Source organism: Chanos chanos, chromosome 4 (assembly GCF_902362185.1).
Source record: "Chanos chanos chromosome 4, fChaCha1.1, whole genome shotgun sequence".
NCBI lineage: Eukaryota > Metazoa > Chordata > Actinopteri > Gonorynchiformes > Chanidae > Chanos > Chanos chanos.
This window is the reverse complement of record NC_044498.1, coordinates 44,124,694-44,142,574: the sequence shown is the minus strand read 5'-3', so window position 1 is coordinate 44,142,574 and position 17,881 is coordinate 44,124,694. Positions and strand designations below refer to the sequence as shown.

At 40.0% G+C, this 17,881-nt stretch overlaps 1 protein-coding gene across 2 annotated transcripts in view; it reads left to right on the top strand.

Moving 5' to 3' along the window:
• Positions 1 to 10,520: 10,520 nt before the first annotated feature.
• LOC115809930 (synaptojanin-2-binding protein) overlaps positions 10,521 to 17,881 on the top strand; it is a 131,991-nt gene continuing 124,630 nt past the window's right edge. The window contains exons 1-4 of one of the 2 annotated variants that reach the window (XM_030771817.1): positions 10,521 to 10,639; positions 11,936 to 12,072; positions 12,561 to 12,656; positions 13,538 to 16,237. In XM_030771817.1, the coding sequence (XP_030627677.1) occupies positions 10,576 to 10,639; positions 11,936 to 12,072; positions 12,561 to 12,656; positions 13,538 to 13,693 (453 nt within the window). In that variant the 5' untranslated portion in view covers positions 10,521 to 10,575 and the 3' untranslated portion in view covers positions 13,694 to 16,237. Of the gene's footprint in view, positions 10,640 to 11,935; positions 12,073 to 12,560; positions 12,657 to 13,537; positions 16,238 to 17,881 lie in introns of those variants that run through there. The other variant, XM_030771816.1, reaches the window with a different exon arrangement.

Sequence of the window (17,881 nt, the reverse complement as noted above, 5' to 3'; positions counted from 1 at the left end):
TGGGTGTGGAGTGAGTATAAGAGCATGCAGTGGTCAGCATACCTGACAGTCATTACTCTCTTTGTCTTCTGCCATCTCTTCATCCTCTGGGAGAAGTGACCCCTCTGGGTGAGCACAGTCAGTAAAAGGCTTTGGGAACACATCACGAGAGGTTGGTCCTTGGCCCGCGGTGCTTTCTACGATCAACAGGGGCGTGGATGCAGGGGGGCAGAGCATGTCTGAGAGGGTATCCCGTGAGGAGGTGTCAGGAGGCATCAAATCGACATCAACAGATGAGCATCTGCTGTCACTGACAGAGGAGCGGGATGGTGAGATCCCTGGTACTGCTGGAGACACAGGATGCGCGATGATGCCCGGTGAGCTGTGGCTTTCATCATCTGCAGTAGTTGCCAGTGTCCTGCATTGGATCTGTGAAACACAAAGCATAATGAAAAATGATCATTTTCACGCTGTGCTAATTATGCACTGCATACATGCATATGAACGATTTGAGCTGCACGTTGTTCATTTCCATCTATGCAGCGGACAATCAGTGCACTGAATATTTAAGTAACAATGATTATTATCCACATAATTTAGATCCACTAAGTTATTTAATCAGTTACCAAACAATCCATTGTCATTACTCTCACCTCAAAAGCGTAACAGAGATGAATAAGTTGATTTCTGAATTCAACATAAAAGCTATTCCCTTAATTAATGTTGCAAGGCTAACACACTTTTCACAGAAAACAAGCCAGACATATCTACATGAGAATTATTGGCGCGCGTTCTAGCCGCAAATCCACTGTGTTTTAAGTCGTAAACAACAGATGTAATTCGCTTTGTCGACCATTTCTTGTTAACTCGTTTATTCATACTTTTTTTCTCGCAGCTTATTGTCGGATTGCGGTTTCCTTCGCACAGTCAAGGTTAATAATTGACAGCAAAACACCAGGTGGAGTAGCCTACTTCAGGATTCCCGCGAGTCTTCAAATGAGTTTAAAAGTGATCTAAACTTGCTGAATCCGTAAATGACAAAATGCCTAAGCTCCAAAAACTCCGCTAAAAATTACCCACTTCTATCTCTAAATGTTCTCTTACCTTCTCTGTAAGACTGAACAGGACATAAATCTCGGTTCTGAGGTCCTCTGTTTCCGTCTCGATCTGCGTCTGGGTGTCCTCCAGTACAGCACAGATATCTTTGTCACCGATAGACTCCAACATTAACTCCAGGCCTCGCAGTAAAAGCGTAAATGAGCGTTGTTCTGGAATCTGTTTCATCGTGGCCATCTTCTTTGTATACATCTGCAACGCGGAGAGATATTACTACACATAAAATAAATAAAATACCATATGGTAGAGATAAGAGCAAAAATTGATGACGGAGCTGAAAATTTGCATGAGAGATGTGCAGTAGACACAAAAATCACGTTCTGCATTGTTAACTGTTTAATTCTTACATGTTTTAACTGGCACTTATCTCGCTGTTGTACTAATTTAAATTAAATAAATTGCATCCCGCATATTTACACACACTGAGTCGAAATATGCATGTATCTACGTATATTAGCCAATAAAGCCTCCTCTTAAAAATATAACAGTGAATTCTATCCTGTTTAGGATTACTAATGTACCCCTTAAACGCACGTTGTAATGGATGATTCAGAAGACACAATACAAACTGTAAAGCGCGATTGACTGCTGAAAGTTTTGAGCGATTATGAATGACATTATTTTGAACGATCAGTTTATGTATCCCCGCGTTACCTGTCAATGACGCAATTTCCCTCGGTTGTGACGTCATTCGATGAGTAGATGCGGCGCAGCGGGGAGACCCGAATGAGCGTTCAGTCAACATGACAGAAGACCAATTTATACTTCACACAGAAGTTTTTGGTTTCAGCGATAGATTTCTCAATATTATGAAAATATTGTGTAAAGGCATCAATAGTTCGGTTTCTGTCCCTTGTTGAACCTCTCTGAAATTTGAGATTAATTGTGGAATTTTGTTATTCTAATTGTGGAAATGTTGGCTGTTCTCATCAATCATGATGAAAATGTACAAAAATTGAATGTCTTTGGAAACACTACAGGTATAGATAAATTAGCATATGACACTACGTCGTTTCCCAACATGAGATGCCTCTGCGTATCAGTTTAAATAAATTAATCAAAATATCGTTACTGCTATGCTGAAACTCAAATGGTTATGGTGATTCCTTACACTGTAAAATGTGATCAGACTTTAAGAAAAAAAGTGTGGAAACCCATTGCCTTAGGAAAACTAAGTAAATTTACTTGTTAAGGATCAGTAATGCAAATAAAAAAATATTTGTTGGGAATATCTGATAATGTTGAGTATTTCAAGTTTTCCGTTTATGTAACAATGGAAAATATGTTGTGGTCACTGACCCTTGCCAGTTTAATTAACTTGCACTAACTATCTTGAAATCACAAAAGAAAGAGTACAAGGCCCAAACTCAAAAATCAATTTGTTGTTGCTCTGTCCACTTCACTTCAGTCACGCCAGGAGAGAATACCAGCTATTTAACATCTATCATGAACATCAGCGTAACTAAAATTATGTTGTCAAGCTTTTCCACTTACATGAGATTCTGACTTAAAGGCGTTCAGTCATTATCTCACAGATGGTAACTTCACACCGTTGGCTTGTCAGCCAAGCGCTGCACCAGATGCAAAGTAGTTGTAATGATGACTGCAGTGACCATTCTCTTTTTTGAAAACTCTTTTCAATCACTGTAGAAAGTTTGTTAGGTCGAATGTAAGCATACGTGCCCCATAATGCACTGCAGCGCTGACGTCGGATGGTGGCCCTCCAAAATATTAAGTCATAGTGACTTAAAAATCTGGACTTCATATTACTTACTCCAAAAGTGATTTGAAATTAAACGTTTTTAGTTCACATAACTCAATATTGGATATGTGTTATAACAACTCAAAAAAGTCAGTTGAATTTATAAGGTCATTTTAAGATAAAGTTATTAGAACATTTGGGTTTACAGTGTAATAATAAACAGGGTTTGTGGCAAAAAGTTCCTGCGTCAATAATAGGAGGCATTCATGTCATGCCCTGCTCTGATTTTAAAGTTGCTCAGCTACCCGTGGAACTATCTGCATCTCATCAACAAGTGTTGTTATATTGGAAAATGGGACACAAACATAATTTTACTCCAAACAATACACTGATTTGGAATAACAGATACATTTTACACATTCACCGGTAGTGGATGAAATCCAGTTGCATCCACTCAGTGTTCTAGGGGTTGCACAAGGGAGCTGCCTTGGCCCATTATTATTCTCAGTACACATGCTGCCATTTGGTGACATCATTAGAGAGCACAATGTACGTTTCCATAGTTATGTGGACAACACACAACTGTACATCTCTGCTGAACCTAATGATGCCGCAGCTATAAACTCCATTACTTCCTGTCTTGTGGCAATAAATAAATGTATGAGCAGTAATTTGTTAAAGTCAAATGAGGACAAAACTGAAATCCTACCAGTCGGCCCTAAAACCAAAAGAGAAACGCTGTTTAATAATCTGGGGGATTTAATGTATAGTCCACCGGTCATTATCGAAAAATAAATCCTGATAGGACGAACAGGACCCTGATGCACAGTGGCTGGATGACCGTTCCAGACATACTTCAGGCTGGACAGGGGCCAGAGGTGGGGCTCCGAATTGCAGATTTGTGTTCTTAAGGGTCTTGAAATTTTATTTTGTGTATTCATTGGTCTGGAAATTTATTTCAGTGTTTAATTGCCATTTATTTGTTGGTAATACAGCCTAACGCTGTATTTTTTTGCTCATTCATTTTGCCTAACTAACACACACACACACACACACACATATACATCTATATCTATATCTGTGTGTGTGTGTGTGTGTGTGTGTGTGTGTGTGTATATATATATATGAAGCTGCTGGCCTACAGGTCACCCAAGTGGACAGCAACAACTCCCCACAGGAGGCCATCCATCCATATACACTTGAAAAATTCCATTCATATGATGAAGCAGCATCACAGGCAAGCATAGTTAGCATAGTTAACATAAGACAACGTCATGTTACCGAACATAATTTGAAATGCATACTTGCCCCCAACTGTCCCTAACAAAAGGTGCACAAAGGACATTTAGAAAAACCTAGTTACGTGAACATAAAATCGGTTTTATAATAGGTTTCAATAAAATGTATTTTTCTTTTAAGGTATTTGGCAACAGGTGATTCCTTTCAGTCTATCACCTTCAGGTTCAGGGTTGGTGCCAGCACTGTGGCTGGAATTGTCAGACAGGTGTGAGAAGCAATCTGGGACTATGTCCTACGTGACTGCATGCCTGTGCCTGTGCCTGTGCCCGTGCCCGTGCCCGTGCCCGTGCCTGTGCCCGTGCCTGTGCCCGTGCCTGTGCCTGATACAGCAGAGTGGAGGAAGATTGTATCAGAGTTCCAGTGTCTTTGGGCTTTCCCCAACTGAGCAATGGATGAGAAGCATGTTATCATTGAGGCCCCTCCATCCAGCAGGTCCTTAAGGGGACATTCTCCGTAGTCCTCCTTGCCACTGTAGATGCAAGGTACCGCTTCAGGGTCGTTGATATTGGTGCCTATGGAAGAAACAGTGATGAGGGAACACTGGCTGCCTCAGCCTTTGGATCCGCCCTGCGTCAGTGTGTGTCACACTTTTAATAGACTTTATTTAACACTCTTTAATAGACATTATTTACATCATTTGATACAAAGTTTGTGGTCTTTGCGATGTTGACGGCTGGCATTCCTTCCAGGCTGAACTAAACTTATGCGTTACTAACAATATTGTAGACCTTCATTTACAAAGAGAGCCATTTTAATTCAAAAATAAACTTTTCAGATGGTTTCCCAAATTTGTTGTTGAGTGATGGCACACGATCATCAGTAAGCTTAAAATGCTTCCAAAACAGGGATTTTCTGGATTTTTTTTGTCCAGGTCTGAGAATCATGAACGAATGAAATTCCTAGTTTATGCACAAATTTATGACACCTTGATGGAGAGCAACACGAGGCTTCTGTTACTGAAATTCATAAAGCGCGAATGTCTTTATTCGTGAAATTGTTTATGTTAAATGATAATAAAAAGGCTGTTTTAACATCTAAACAGTAGCAATAACCTTAAAACTGCAACTGAGCACCCATGCTAATAATCAATTGCTTAATTTCACAATTGAATGCCAATTCACTGAATGAAGCTTGGAACTTTTCAGTCCAGCCCATTTGCAGTGGGTAGAGTAGTCTGGGCAGGATGTTCATTTTAAAAAATGCTCCCCAGGATCAGAAAGATTCCAACCAATAATATGCAAGTGTGACAGAATCCCGTGTTACATTTGTGAAGTTGTTTCTGATGTGTACGTCAAAAGAAGACCAAAGGCGTAACAGTCAGCAATCAAAAACAAAATAAGAAATTTAGACACACAATCAACTAGTAGGCTTTGGAAATCAATAACAGAGCTATATTGTCAATGACTTTTAGTGTAAGGAAGACAGAGGGGACATGGAGGCTCCTGGAGCCACAAACAAAACAACAGAGGTTACAGGGAGAGACAGAGGGAGAACAGCAGGGAACGAATGAAGGACAAATACAAGGAGGTGACAAAGAAGAAGAGGGAGGTCAGGAGGGAAATGAAGAAGAAAACAATCAAGGAGGAGATGAGAAATTGAGAGATCAGAGAGAAAACAGTGAAGGAAGTGAAGAAGTAGGAACGAAGGAAACACCAGGACAAGACAGAGGGGAAAAACAGATGGAGAAAGAAAGGAAAACCACAGTTACAACACTGGAGTCTTGGGGGTATGACTGGCTGGGGTTTGAGAAAGATAATGCAGGCTATGTTAAAAAAAAAGGGTTGGTGCTCTGATTGCAGAGACCACCACAAAAGTACATGTCCAAGACACATCATATGCACCGATACTTACATCACAGGCACCACAAATGTAAAGAAAGACATGGCCAAAACACATAGTCTACCAAAAAAATAAAATATAATAAAAATAAAATAAAAAATAAATGAAAATAAATGAGACAAAATAACCAAAATGAATGAGACAAAAATGGTCAAACTATTTGACATTGCATATACCATAGCCTATTCAGAACAGCCCTTCACCATATACAAAACATTGGTCTCCCTGGAACAAAAACAAGGGGTGGAGCTCGGACAGACATACCACAACACAAAGGCCCGTTGCACCTTTATTGAACACATAGCAGGAAGCATGAGTGACAACCTAAAGTCTTCAATTACAAGTCAGCCTTTCTACCGCTCCCTCTTCTTTGACAGCAGTGCTGATAAGGGCACCTCAGAGAAGGAGGTAATAAGCATAAAGCTTATTGAAAATGGCTCCCCCAGGACTCAACTCCTTGGGTAAGATTGTGGAATATATGTCTATTATGTGTGTGTGTGTGTGTGTGTGTGTGTGTGGACATGATAACAGTGAATAGAGTGGCATAAAGTTGGTGAGAAAAGGGATGATGTGTAACCCATTGGAGAAAATGTAACTGAACTTTTAAGTTAATAGAAAAAATTAATCAGTCATTTCTTTATTCAGTATTACGGAACCAAATGCAGAGGGTATATACAAGGCCATCATGGACAAATGCAGAGAGAGCAATGGTCAAACTGTTGACCTCCCTCAGGTTTGTTTTACATCTGGCCCTGTACCAGGATCTGTTAGCGAATTTGGCTGACCTATCTCTTGACTGTCAAAAAGATCAAATGCCCCTGCCTCTGTGAGGGTGAGGGTCATGGCAGCCCAGGCTGTGCTGGAACAACAAAACAAAACAAAAAACCTGGACCTTATCTCCGCCCTCTCCTGACAGCCTTTAACAGCACGTCCTGTTTTCAGTACAAAGGAGTGGAGATAAGAAATTCCAATGTCTTTGCTGAGGCCTTTGAGCGGCAGAAGAGGGACATTGTGGATGCCATCACCACATGTATTGGCCAGAGATTTACCACTTTTTTCGACTGATCCTGTCCTTCTTGCTGCTGAAGTCTTTGATCCAGCAAACTTTCTCAGCAAAGACAACATACAAGGATTTGGTGATGCTGAATTGTATCAGCTCTGTGAGCACCTCAGGCTACTCCTATTACATAATGGGTGCAACAAATGCAAGGGGACTGATTAAGCCTAATGTCAGAAACCCTTGAAGACCTCCTGCTAATACAGTCTCGGGGCTGTGCACCAGCTGACTATGACAATAGACAAGCTGTGGATTATGCAGGGCCACTTTATGTGAAGACTAATGGTGCTCTAGGTAAGGCTCACATTGCACTGTTCAGTTGTGATGTTATAAGAGCCATGCATTTTGGAGTTTGTCTCAAGTCAGTCAACTGAGTTTCCTGTTAGCTCTAAAGAGATTTGTTTCAGGATGAGGACTATGTAAAGTCATCTGTTCAGACAATGCAGAGATATTCAAGTGAGCTGATCAAGGCCTGAGAGAGTTGTGGAAGGCCATCAAAGATCCACAGCTTGCAGAGTGAGCAGAAGGTTGGGGTGATTTCTGGAAAAGATCACTGAAAACCAGACTGAGAAAGGTACTTGGCAGAATCTCCCTCAGCTTTGAAGAGATGTCCACCATTGGCACTGAGGCAGAGGCCATGCTGAATTCTAAACCACTTCTGTCAAGAATGAGATGTCTTGTTGGAAAATGACTTGCCTCTCTCCCACCTAAGCCATTTCAGACCGATAGTGATGCGCAGGTCGACCCATAACCTGCAGGTCGGATGGGTACAATTTGGAACAATTTGTCTGTTTATTTAGTAGCCCAGACCCAAACGCTCTTAGGCTAAGATAAAATAAGCTATGCCTAACAATCAATGTATTATGCTAACAGCCCAAAAATGAAACAATGCAACGCTGCTCACTTTGCTATAGTGGGTCGTTCAAAATCTTGTCGTCTACACAAGTGTCTGTCCTTTTTGAAACCTGCACTAAATAAAAAAAAACGATATCTCTTGCTCTGTGATATGGATGCCATCGCTATACAGGCTAAAGCTGGCTGTTTGCGGGTCGGGTCGTGTTCGGGTGGTTGATTAACGCATATTTTTGTGGGTTGGGTGGTCCGGATTGGCTCTCATTATGGGTCGGCTGGGTGCATGTATTAAAAAGCCCTGACCCACCCATTACTTTGTCGGTTTTGTGAAATGGGGGAGAGATGAACGAGGAGGACGACAAAACAAAATCAGACAAGCCACCAGCAACAAAGAAAAAACGATTTACAAACTCAGACTGGGCGAAAAAGAGAACTTTTCTGAATGGGTTATGGTCTACCCAAGGACACCCATTCTCTGCCAGTTGTGTTTTATGTGGACAAATATAGGTAACTGGGGCAATAGGGAGTCCTACAACTGTTAATACAGTGTTAACAACCAGCTTCTGGAACCGCTGGCGAAAAGACTACTTTCCAGACTTGAAATGCATGAAACTTGATGCATGATGGAAAAATTAGCAGCGGTTGTAACAGAATCTCACTTCATTTTCAGTTCATGTAAACAACATGATAAATAGTTCAACAGACCTCAATAAAAGAGGTCCACTTTCTTAAAAAGAACAATTGTTCATCATTATTACTAACTAGTTAACTTAATGATTAGTTGATACAACACTATGTACCACTACATCCACTGGTAACCTAGTATATGTGATTTGTCCCTTGTGTGTATTCACTGTGGCATATTTTCTTAGTTCCTCATCAAACACTGTTGGTAAGCATGACTCATGTAAATGTAAATCTCTGTGATTGCACATACACACTGTGAACAGTGCATTCAGCATTTAACCCATCCAGCACACTGATAATGAACCTAAGTGCCTTGCCCAAGGGCAGACAGCCGTAGATGTCGGCCCTGGGAATCGAATCGGCAACCCTCCGGTCATCAGCCCGGCTCTCGAACATCTAGACCACGGCTGCCCCGGATGTCTAGTTTACTGTACTTCTCTCCTTCAGCTAAGGATGTGGTAATGTCTTCCATTTTTGGGATGGGATACTGTTCAAGTGGTGACACTTTATTTACTGTCATCTTATAGTCCCCACAAATCCTTCCACTTGAGACAGACTTCAAACCTGCAACAATAGGTGCTGCCCATTCTGAGAGCTTTGTTCTGGGAACAACATTCATTCTTTTCCTGTAGCAGCCTCTCTGTCTCTAGTTCTGCTTTCTTTTTCATTGAAAAAGGTACAGATCTTGGCTTGTAGAAACCTCACTGGATACATGAATTCTAGCTGTGAATCCTTTCAGCATCCCCAGTTCATCCTTAAATACAGTTTCATGTCTTCATGTCAGCATTTTCTGTAGTGTGTCTACTCTGTTATCTCTCTTATGTTCTGGTTGCCAGTCCATGTTAACAGCTTTAATCTATCTGCATTCTATTAAGCTTGGTCATGAAGCTTTGGCTACCACCACTGATAACACCTTTGATGTTTGAAGCACATAGAGCCCCTTCTCTATGCAGAGTTCACACAATGTCCAAAAAATGCTTAGACTAGTTTAATTTAGCTTTTTGAAATTTAAGCACAGGATTGCCTGTAAAATCAGTCTTTTTGTGAAACAGTGTTCAAGAGTACTGAAAATTAACAGTAATTATGTGTACGCTCCGAGCATTCCCAGTGCACAATGTTCAAACTTTCAAGAAATTTTTGGTGACAACTAGATCGTATGTGTGTTGTTTCGAGGACGAGGTATCTCGACGAAGGAAAGTATCGGACTTAGCGCAGGAAACGTGTCTCCTTGCCTTGTGGAGTTCTGCGCCTTCGCCACGCCCACATTCTTTCCCTATCGGTTCACCCTGGAGAGCAATTCACTAACACCAAGATTTAAAAAAAACCGAAGCAGTGCATATATTATGCCCGTTCACAAATTAAAGCATTAATATAACAGCAAACAAACGGTGAGTCGTCATCGATTTTCTAGTTCCCAGCATTGCGCTCTCAGCTCAAACAATGTGTGAATATTGTCCAAGTAAGGTGTTCCACAGTATTTGCAATATTTCTTAAAAGAATCCCGTGCCTCGATACGGGGGGGAAAAGGTAAAATTTCTTGACAGAATTTAAATGGGTCGCACCGCATTCTTTTGATATGAATTTGATAACTGGTCAGCGCGATTATAGGATACCTTCATCGGGTTACTAATAGAATATATATATATATATATATATATATATATATATATATATATATATAACTTATATAATATAACTTTTTTTAAAAGTACCCTTCCACAATCTAACAAAACAAATTTAGGCGCATTTGGACATTGCGCCCATTGACCCGGCTTTCGCAATGTTTGATATGTTCTTGCTCACCAAGCGTTCACTGCGCCCCAAGATGTTTGAGTTGTTGAACGCCTGCCCCATGTCGTTCAGTCTGGATAGCTTTCCTGGTCCTGGTCTCTGATAATATCAAATTTCGCTCCGCTAGGAGGCAGTAAAAACATTTCCTTAAAGCAGTTTGACCAATTTATGGTGCCAGGCGTAGGAGTGCTGCATGAGTTCACCTTCAGATATCGTCCCTGCATAACTTCTATTAAGAATCTCTATCAACATAATGAACGGATCAGTGAACAGTGCGCCCACCATTTTAGACATCAAGCTGAAAAGAGGACCGGCGGGTAAGATTCATAATAAACTTGCTGACATACGCTTAATAGTCACATCGACATTATTGTTTCTGCTGGCCAGTGTAGCAAGTTAGCTGACTAGACGGGTTGATATAGAGGCCTGCTAATTTAGCACTCTGGTGTTTAGCTGGCCAGTTAGTTTGATTCAGTAACTGTGGTTAAGTTTAAATGCAAAACTATCCCGTGTATTTAGACAAATCAGCACAAAGAGCATTTCACATATGGTATAATAGTAACAAGTTTCATTTAGTTTAGATATTTAATTATCCCCGTGTAGCCTCATCACAAGCTAACTAAAGTTAGCAAGGATAACTTTGAATTGCACCATTTGTGCCTTCAGATTTACTTGATTGATTGCTCAGTGTGTTAAAATGATATTGGGAACGAGAATGGCTGTTTGGCACGCTTGTTAGTAGTACTAGTCTCATGTTGCCTAACCACGTCTGGAAATCACGTTGATGTGGCCAACGTTGGTTTTGATCATTTTGCATATAAAACTTGATTGTAACAGGAGGTTAACCATTTTGAAACAGTTTTGTATAACTCTTTAAGGGCTACGATAGCTATACGCACTTCTCTTGTCATTGTGCACGTTTACGAATAATAATAATGATAATAAGTGGCACTTGATTACTTAAATAAACGTCATAGTTTGTGTAGCATATCACCATGACTTTCGAAATCGAAAGTAGTTGAATATATAACAACGTTGTTGGACGTTTCAACTGTTTCAACACCATATCACTTGGATTTATATGGTGTGAGTAATTTATAATTTTATGATTTATAAAGTTGCTTTTAATCGTATAATCCGAGAAGTCTGAATGAGACTTAAAGTCTAAGACATACTGAGATGGAGGTCCACATAGCCAGGGTCATTCCAACGACAGGACAGGCTATTCTGTTGCCCCTTGTTCATGCAGTAACTAATATCTTACATAACATACACATTTATAAAGCATAACTATGTAGTCTATGTACTTCGCTGACCAGGACACTCAGCGGCAGTGTATAACGTTGTGCCCTCGTTTGCCCTTTTTGTACCTTTTAAAAGCAGATAAAAACGACTTTTTAGATCACCACTAAACTTCCATTCTAGGGAAACTTTGAAGTGATCTACATTTGATCTACAAGCTTAATTTCGTACTTATAGCACACTTTTATATGTTCCCTTCGTCTATGTGTCTTGTGATGAGTATATTTAGAACAAATGAACTAGATTTAAAAATAAGACGGTTTACCCTCTGTCTCTCTCTCTCTCTCTCTCTTTCTCTCTCTCATACGCAGGACTTGGTTTTAACATAGTTGGGGGTCTTGATCAGCAGTATGTTATGAATGATAGTGGGATCTATGTAGCCAAAATTAAAGAGAATGGAGCTGCTGCTTTGGATGGAAGACTGCAGGAGGGAGACAAGATAATAGCGGTAAAAACTGTTACTTAACAAAGAATTATAGTAGAGGACGACTTACTTCAGTATTTTTGCAAAACCAAAGGTGTTTGCATTATTTGTCTATTGGTGATGATGGGGACACAGAATAACACTTAGCAGTAAACTCACGTGTTTGCTGTTCGTTCTTTTGAGTAACATCTGTTTCTTTAGTCTTGGAGATTATGTCATATTATTCATTTAAGCCCAGCTTTACCGTCTGAGTTATTCTACTCAAGTCCTCCTTTTGTTATTGTAAAATGTACTATACAATGCAAACGCACACTGAACCAATGATTTGGGTCAATTACTTGACAAACTTGCAGTTGTTCACATCTCATCTCAGCCCTCATTCTGTTTTTGAAAAAGAGGCACAAACAGATTGATATTGTTACTGCCATACCAGGAGTTAATTATAAATGATTATAAAATAGATTTTTTGTTGTTGTGTGGATAACATTATGCTGTTTATTTTGTTTGTTTAGATAAATGGCCATAGACTTGATAGCCTGTCCCACAGTGCAGCTGTAGAACTGTTCCGCACAGCAGGCGAGGATGTGGAGCTGCGTGTACAACAGAGGGTGAGCGCTGAACTAGAGTCTTCTTGTCTAATTACACCCTATCCAGTAAGAGCAGACTACAAAGCACATACTGGTAGCCAGATCTCATTGAATGGGGGACACTTAATTGAAGCTTAATTGATGTACCCTGTCTGAAGTGCTTTGAATATGTAGTTTCTTCCCATCTATACGCTGTTGTTTTTGAAAAGGTGACCAAATGGTTTAGTAGGGAATAATGTCCAGTGGCCAGTATTAATGGGGTCTCCTAACCATCCTCATAGGGGTTATTTTCTAACAGTGATCCACTCTTTGTACATGGCCCTGCTTATCCATGGCTTTTTGCCAGTGAAATATTTTTTTTTTTATGAAACAGTATTTAATTTAAGTTTTTTTATATGTCTTGTTGGCATCACAGAGTACAGTTCTATTTTCAGTAACTTAACCACTAAATTGATTACTTTAACAACCGCCTGTCACCTTTCTGATTACAAAAAGGTGTTTGTCAGATCCCAGCCAGTTTGGTGACTACATTGTGTTTGCAGTAATATGATTAAGTATAAAACAGCAGTCATTACTCAGCAATCATCATGCAAAAATAATGACCACTCTTTTACCAGTCAGAGCTGAGTATTGATATGGAATGACAAAGATCAGGATGCAGATAGCCGTATGCATTTTCTCTAGAGCCTTAGTAAAACATCTGATGAACTGTGCCCCATAAAGCAGGTAACATATGAATAACAGACATGTAAGTAAGGTGTGTGTTGAAGGAGGTTAGAGAGTGATTATAGGTAACTGATAAGTGTGGCAATGCCAGGGGTGGCGCGGATGTGTATGTGCATGGAGAAATGTTTATATATATATAGAGAGAGATTTTTTTTTCTTTTTTTCTCTCTCAACAGCCTCCACACACACTAAACGGTTCGACAAGCTCTCGATCAGACGGAGAATCCTCACTCCTTCCAGTTGCACTGATCGCGATCGCAGTCGGAGCAGTCGCAGTAGCTGCTTTCCTCGCCTATAGACGCCTCCCGCTGAATCCCAGGAAAGCAATTTAACTCTTCGATCCAATTTTATGGACAAAATTTGGATTATGAAAACAGTGACACTCGTGGGGTCCAAAAACATCAGCGCAAGAAAGAAAAAAAAAAAACAACAACCCTAAAACATAAAGTGCTTTGGTGGCATTCCATTCCTAAATTCGATATTGTTCGCATTGTAATTATTATTATTATCATGACAAGATTGAGCTGTTCTTCATTTCAAGATAATCACAGACACTTAGTCGAAATTCTAAGCATCTAAAGCATCATGTTAGCTTGGTCACAGTTATTAGAAAAGGGAGATTAGTGAAGCGAAGATGTGCGTAGCAGGGTGTTCCATGTAACTGAACTGGCCTCGTGGGAAAGGCTCAGACAGGTGGAAGATGGTGGTGGGGACACAGGCAATGAAAAGACGCAGACCCTCAACCCCCCCCTGGCCCCTCAGCGTTCTCTCAGAGCAGAGCAGAGCTGAGCTGGACCAGAATACGTAGGCCGTGTGGTTCTTGGATGATTCAACGGAGCCCTGAAGCTCTCCCTCTGAGCTAGTTTGTCTCTCCAGGTTACTCAGGGCTCTTAGTGTATTTTGCTTTTGCTCTGAATTGATGCAGATTTTTTTTTTTTTTTTTGCTATGTTTGTGTATTTGTTTTCTTTGTTTGTCTTGCCCATCCCATTGCTCATTCATTTCATATAACCTTGCTTTAAAAGAAAAAAATAAAAAAGTCAGTTAAGATTAAACAGGTCTGGTGAGAGAGCACTTTGCGTTCTTTAGGAGGGTTAGGGCAGATATAACAAAATCTGTCGTGGGGCTTCAGCAATAACAGTTTTGCTAATCTGCTAAAATCAGTCATGTAATCTCATCCAAACACATGGACAGATAAACAACAGGCTCCGTTGCAGCACTTTGGTTTGTTTTCATGTTGTTCAGCATAAGGTTTTACCAAATCGTTTTCAGAAATGAGTAACTATATATGTATGTATGTATACCTGTACTTTTCTCTTCTGTCACATGAAATGCTTTTTTAAATGACTTTGTTCGTTTGTTTTTCTTTCTTTTTTTGATTTTTTTGTTGAGAATTTGTAGCATGTGTTTATGGAAAGGGAAATGTGGAAACTGAGCCTATACAAGAAATGGTTTCACAAGATTTTGTTTTTTTTTTTTCCAAAAGAAAGAAAAATACATCGCAAAGGTCCCAGCATCATGACACTCTGTGGTGCCTCCTGTCCACTGGAAATCTGACACGGCTCAGGAAATGATAGTAGAACTTTCCGCAGTTCACCTACAAATTCAATGGTTTTTTGTTGTCACGCTAATCTCAGCCGTATGTCTCTCTTTCTGTCATGGTATGGGGGATCCTTGGCAAATGCTTTAAATAAGTGCCATTCTGTGTGTCTCACATGCAGTTGCGGAAGTTTTACTATCTGGCCAAACCAAATGGAAAGATCAGTAGAACCTCTTTTATAATTATGTAGTCTGTTGCAAGCATAACTTTACAAAATAAAAAGGTGCAGAATTCACAAGCAATGCTCATTAAATGATCTGGTTGTGAACTTTGTGCACGTAAACAACAATCAAGAGATATTTAAGTTATATTCTCCTCAGTGATGTCTGGCTGCACAGAGTTGTTTTTAATTCATTCGGGCCTGATATGCAAACACGCCTTTGACTTTGACAAAAAGAAGGAGAGAGATCGGGAGAGAGAAACGAAAACGAATACAGACGGTCAATACTTGCTCTCAACCTCCTACGCAAAATCAAACTTGATCCCCCACACAGCTGTGGGCACAGTGCCACTCATCTAGACATGATCTTTGGAAGACTGAAAAACAACAACAGGGCTTTTTCTGTTTGTCAGATTTGGAATAACGGCATCATAATCGTTTTATGTGTGTGATCAGTGAATTGTTCTGTGATCAGTCAAGATGTGTGATTGGAATATAAGGTGTCTGTCTGGTGTCTTTGGTTCACGCCGTGAAAATGGAATGGGATGATATGTTCAAGTGCACTATGATTTCAGGTGTTAACGTAAATTATTGGTGAGGCCTTATGGTTAAATTGTACATCACTGGGTAATGACTCAGCAGCAGTGTGAATGTGTTAGCATGCCTGGGAAGGAGTCCCTAATAAAGCTTGAACCGATTTCTTAAGGCTATGTACACTTGGCACGGGAAAAACGGATGCTTACAGAGGAGTGTAAAGGGAATAGAACGTAGGGACATGACTGGTATATTGTCAAAGTTAGCAAAACTGCTGGCGTGTTTCAGTACTGAGCTAATGCAGAAGCAGGCTGGCTTGTGGGATATACAGAAATGTGCTTAGTTAACAGTCAGGAAAATGGGTTTTGATTTTTTTTTTTTTTTTTAACAGGAGGCCAAGAAGTTTGTAAAGTTCATCACATTGTTGTTCACTATTTTTGACTTGCTTAACATATGCGTCTATCTACAGTTGTCATCCGTCAGCTAAGCCTGTTCTGTTTTACATGACTCCTCAATAGGTACACTGACATGTATGCAAATTTGTGCCTTAAACTAGAGCTGGTAATACTGTAATGCTTTTGAGTAAAACAATCACAAATAAAGCTGTCTATGTTGAAATCAGAAAGTAGTGCTTGGTTTAATGTTGAGAAGTTCTGTTCATAGACATTTAGCCACTGCAAGCAGAAATGACTGTCTATCCCACTTTTTACATTGTCGCAGTAGTGAAGACAAATAGGAGAGGAAGAGGAGATATGGGAACAGGACAAACAGTGCCCTCTTCTGGTGTGGAAAAACTGTCGCAGTTCTCTCTCTCTTTTTTTTCTTTCTTTTTTTTCCCCTTTCCACTGATGTTGTTCCATATCAAATTCTTACTAAGGAGTTTACCATTAGTGAAATATATTAAGTTGTTTTTTTCCCAGCAGAATACAATAGCCTTGTTCATCGTTTTGAACATTAATTCATTTTAAGGTTATTTGACACAAGAAAAAACATACAGGTGGATTGCAAACCTCAAAATGCACTCAGAACAGACTTATAAAATCTGAAGAGAAGGCACAGGTGTTCAGAAATGTTTCTCTGTAGTGGAATCCTTCCTTAGTTGCCATGGAAACCACCAAGACTCCTTCTGCTCATGCTCAGTGACACCGAAACCTTTGCTCTGTGGGCTTGTCCATCAGTGAACTCAGCTTACTGAGAATTGTATGACAGAATATGAATGAGCTCTCTCTGGCCTGCAGTCAGTCAAATGTCAAACAGCTCATTTATACGTATAAATCACGTGTAGGTCATTCTTTTAAAATCCTGTAATGAAACCTTGAATAAAAGTGAAGTGTTAGCAGAAGCCATCTTAAACATCTGTTATTACTCTATCCTACCTGACACATGTGAGACAAAAACATTTTTTCACAGCGTAATGTACTGAAACCACAGTGCTCTTGACTCTCTGCACAGCTGTGTGTCACTTATATCTTGTAACGACACCACCAGCAAACAGGATACATGAATTTATCTGTGGTTTCTACCCTGGGGTTTAATATGTTGTTCCTTTGTAACGGCTCAGGCGGTGCCTTTCTGTTTGTGATGGAGTGCATTTGTTCCGCTGTCTGGATGGGTGTATGTGCATGTTTCCTGTCAGTGACCTGGTGGAATAAAAATCAATACCCCCAGTCAATGATGCAGTCATTCTGTATGGTAAGATGCACTCTAACATTTCAAGGAGGAAATGAAAGAGGAGAGCTATTGGCTCACTGTGCATTCATTGAACGCTCTTAGAACTACTTACCAGTTCCATAGGATCTCTTTGATTCCATACTGTTGTCTGCATATTTTCCTATGGATAATAAGCAACCTGGTGAGAAAGGCTGATGCTAGACAAAAGGTTTGAAATGGTGTCTATCATTCTTATTGTCAAATGCAGCTGAGCCATTCTAAAAGTCTGTCAGATGAGAGATTTATCTGCAGACCTGAAAAGTACAATTTTAAGAACCAAACTAAGTGTAATCTAATAGTGATTTTTGAATGCCTTTTCCAAACGCAAATGTCTGAAAAATCCAGGGACATTGTGTATATCCAAAACACTGCCTGCTACTAGTTCAGATGTGTTTCACTCATAACATACTGGTACACAGACAAAGCTAAAATATGGTATAGCTGAGAGAGAGAGGTTTAGTGAGGAAAGCTCGAATGACGAGAGTAATGCTGGAACAACTGAGACAGAGACTTGCAAA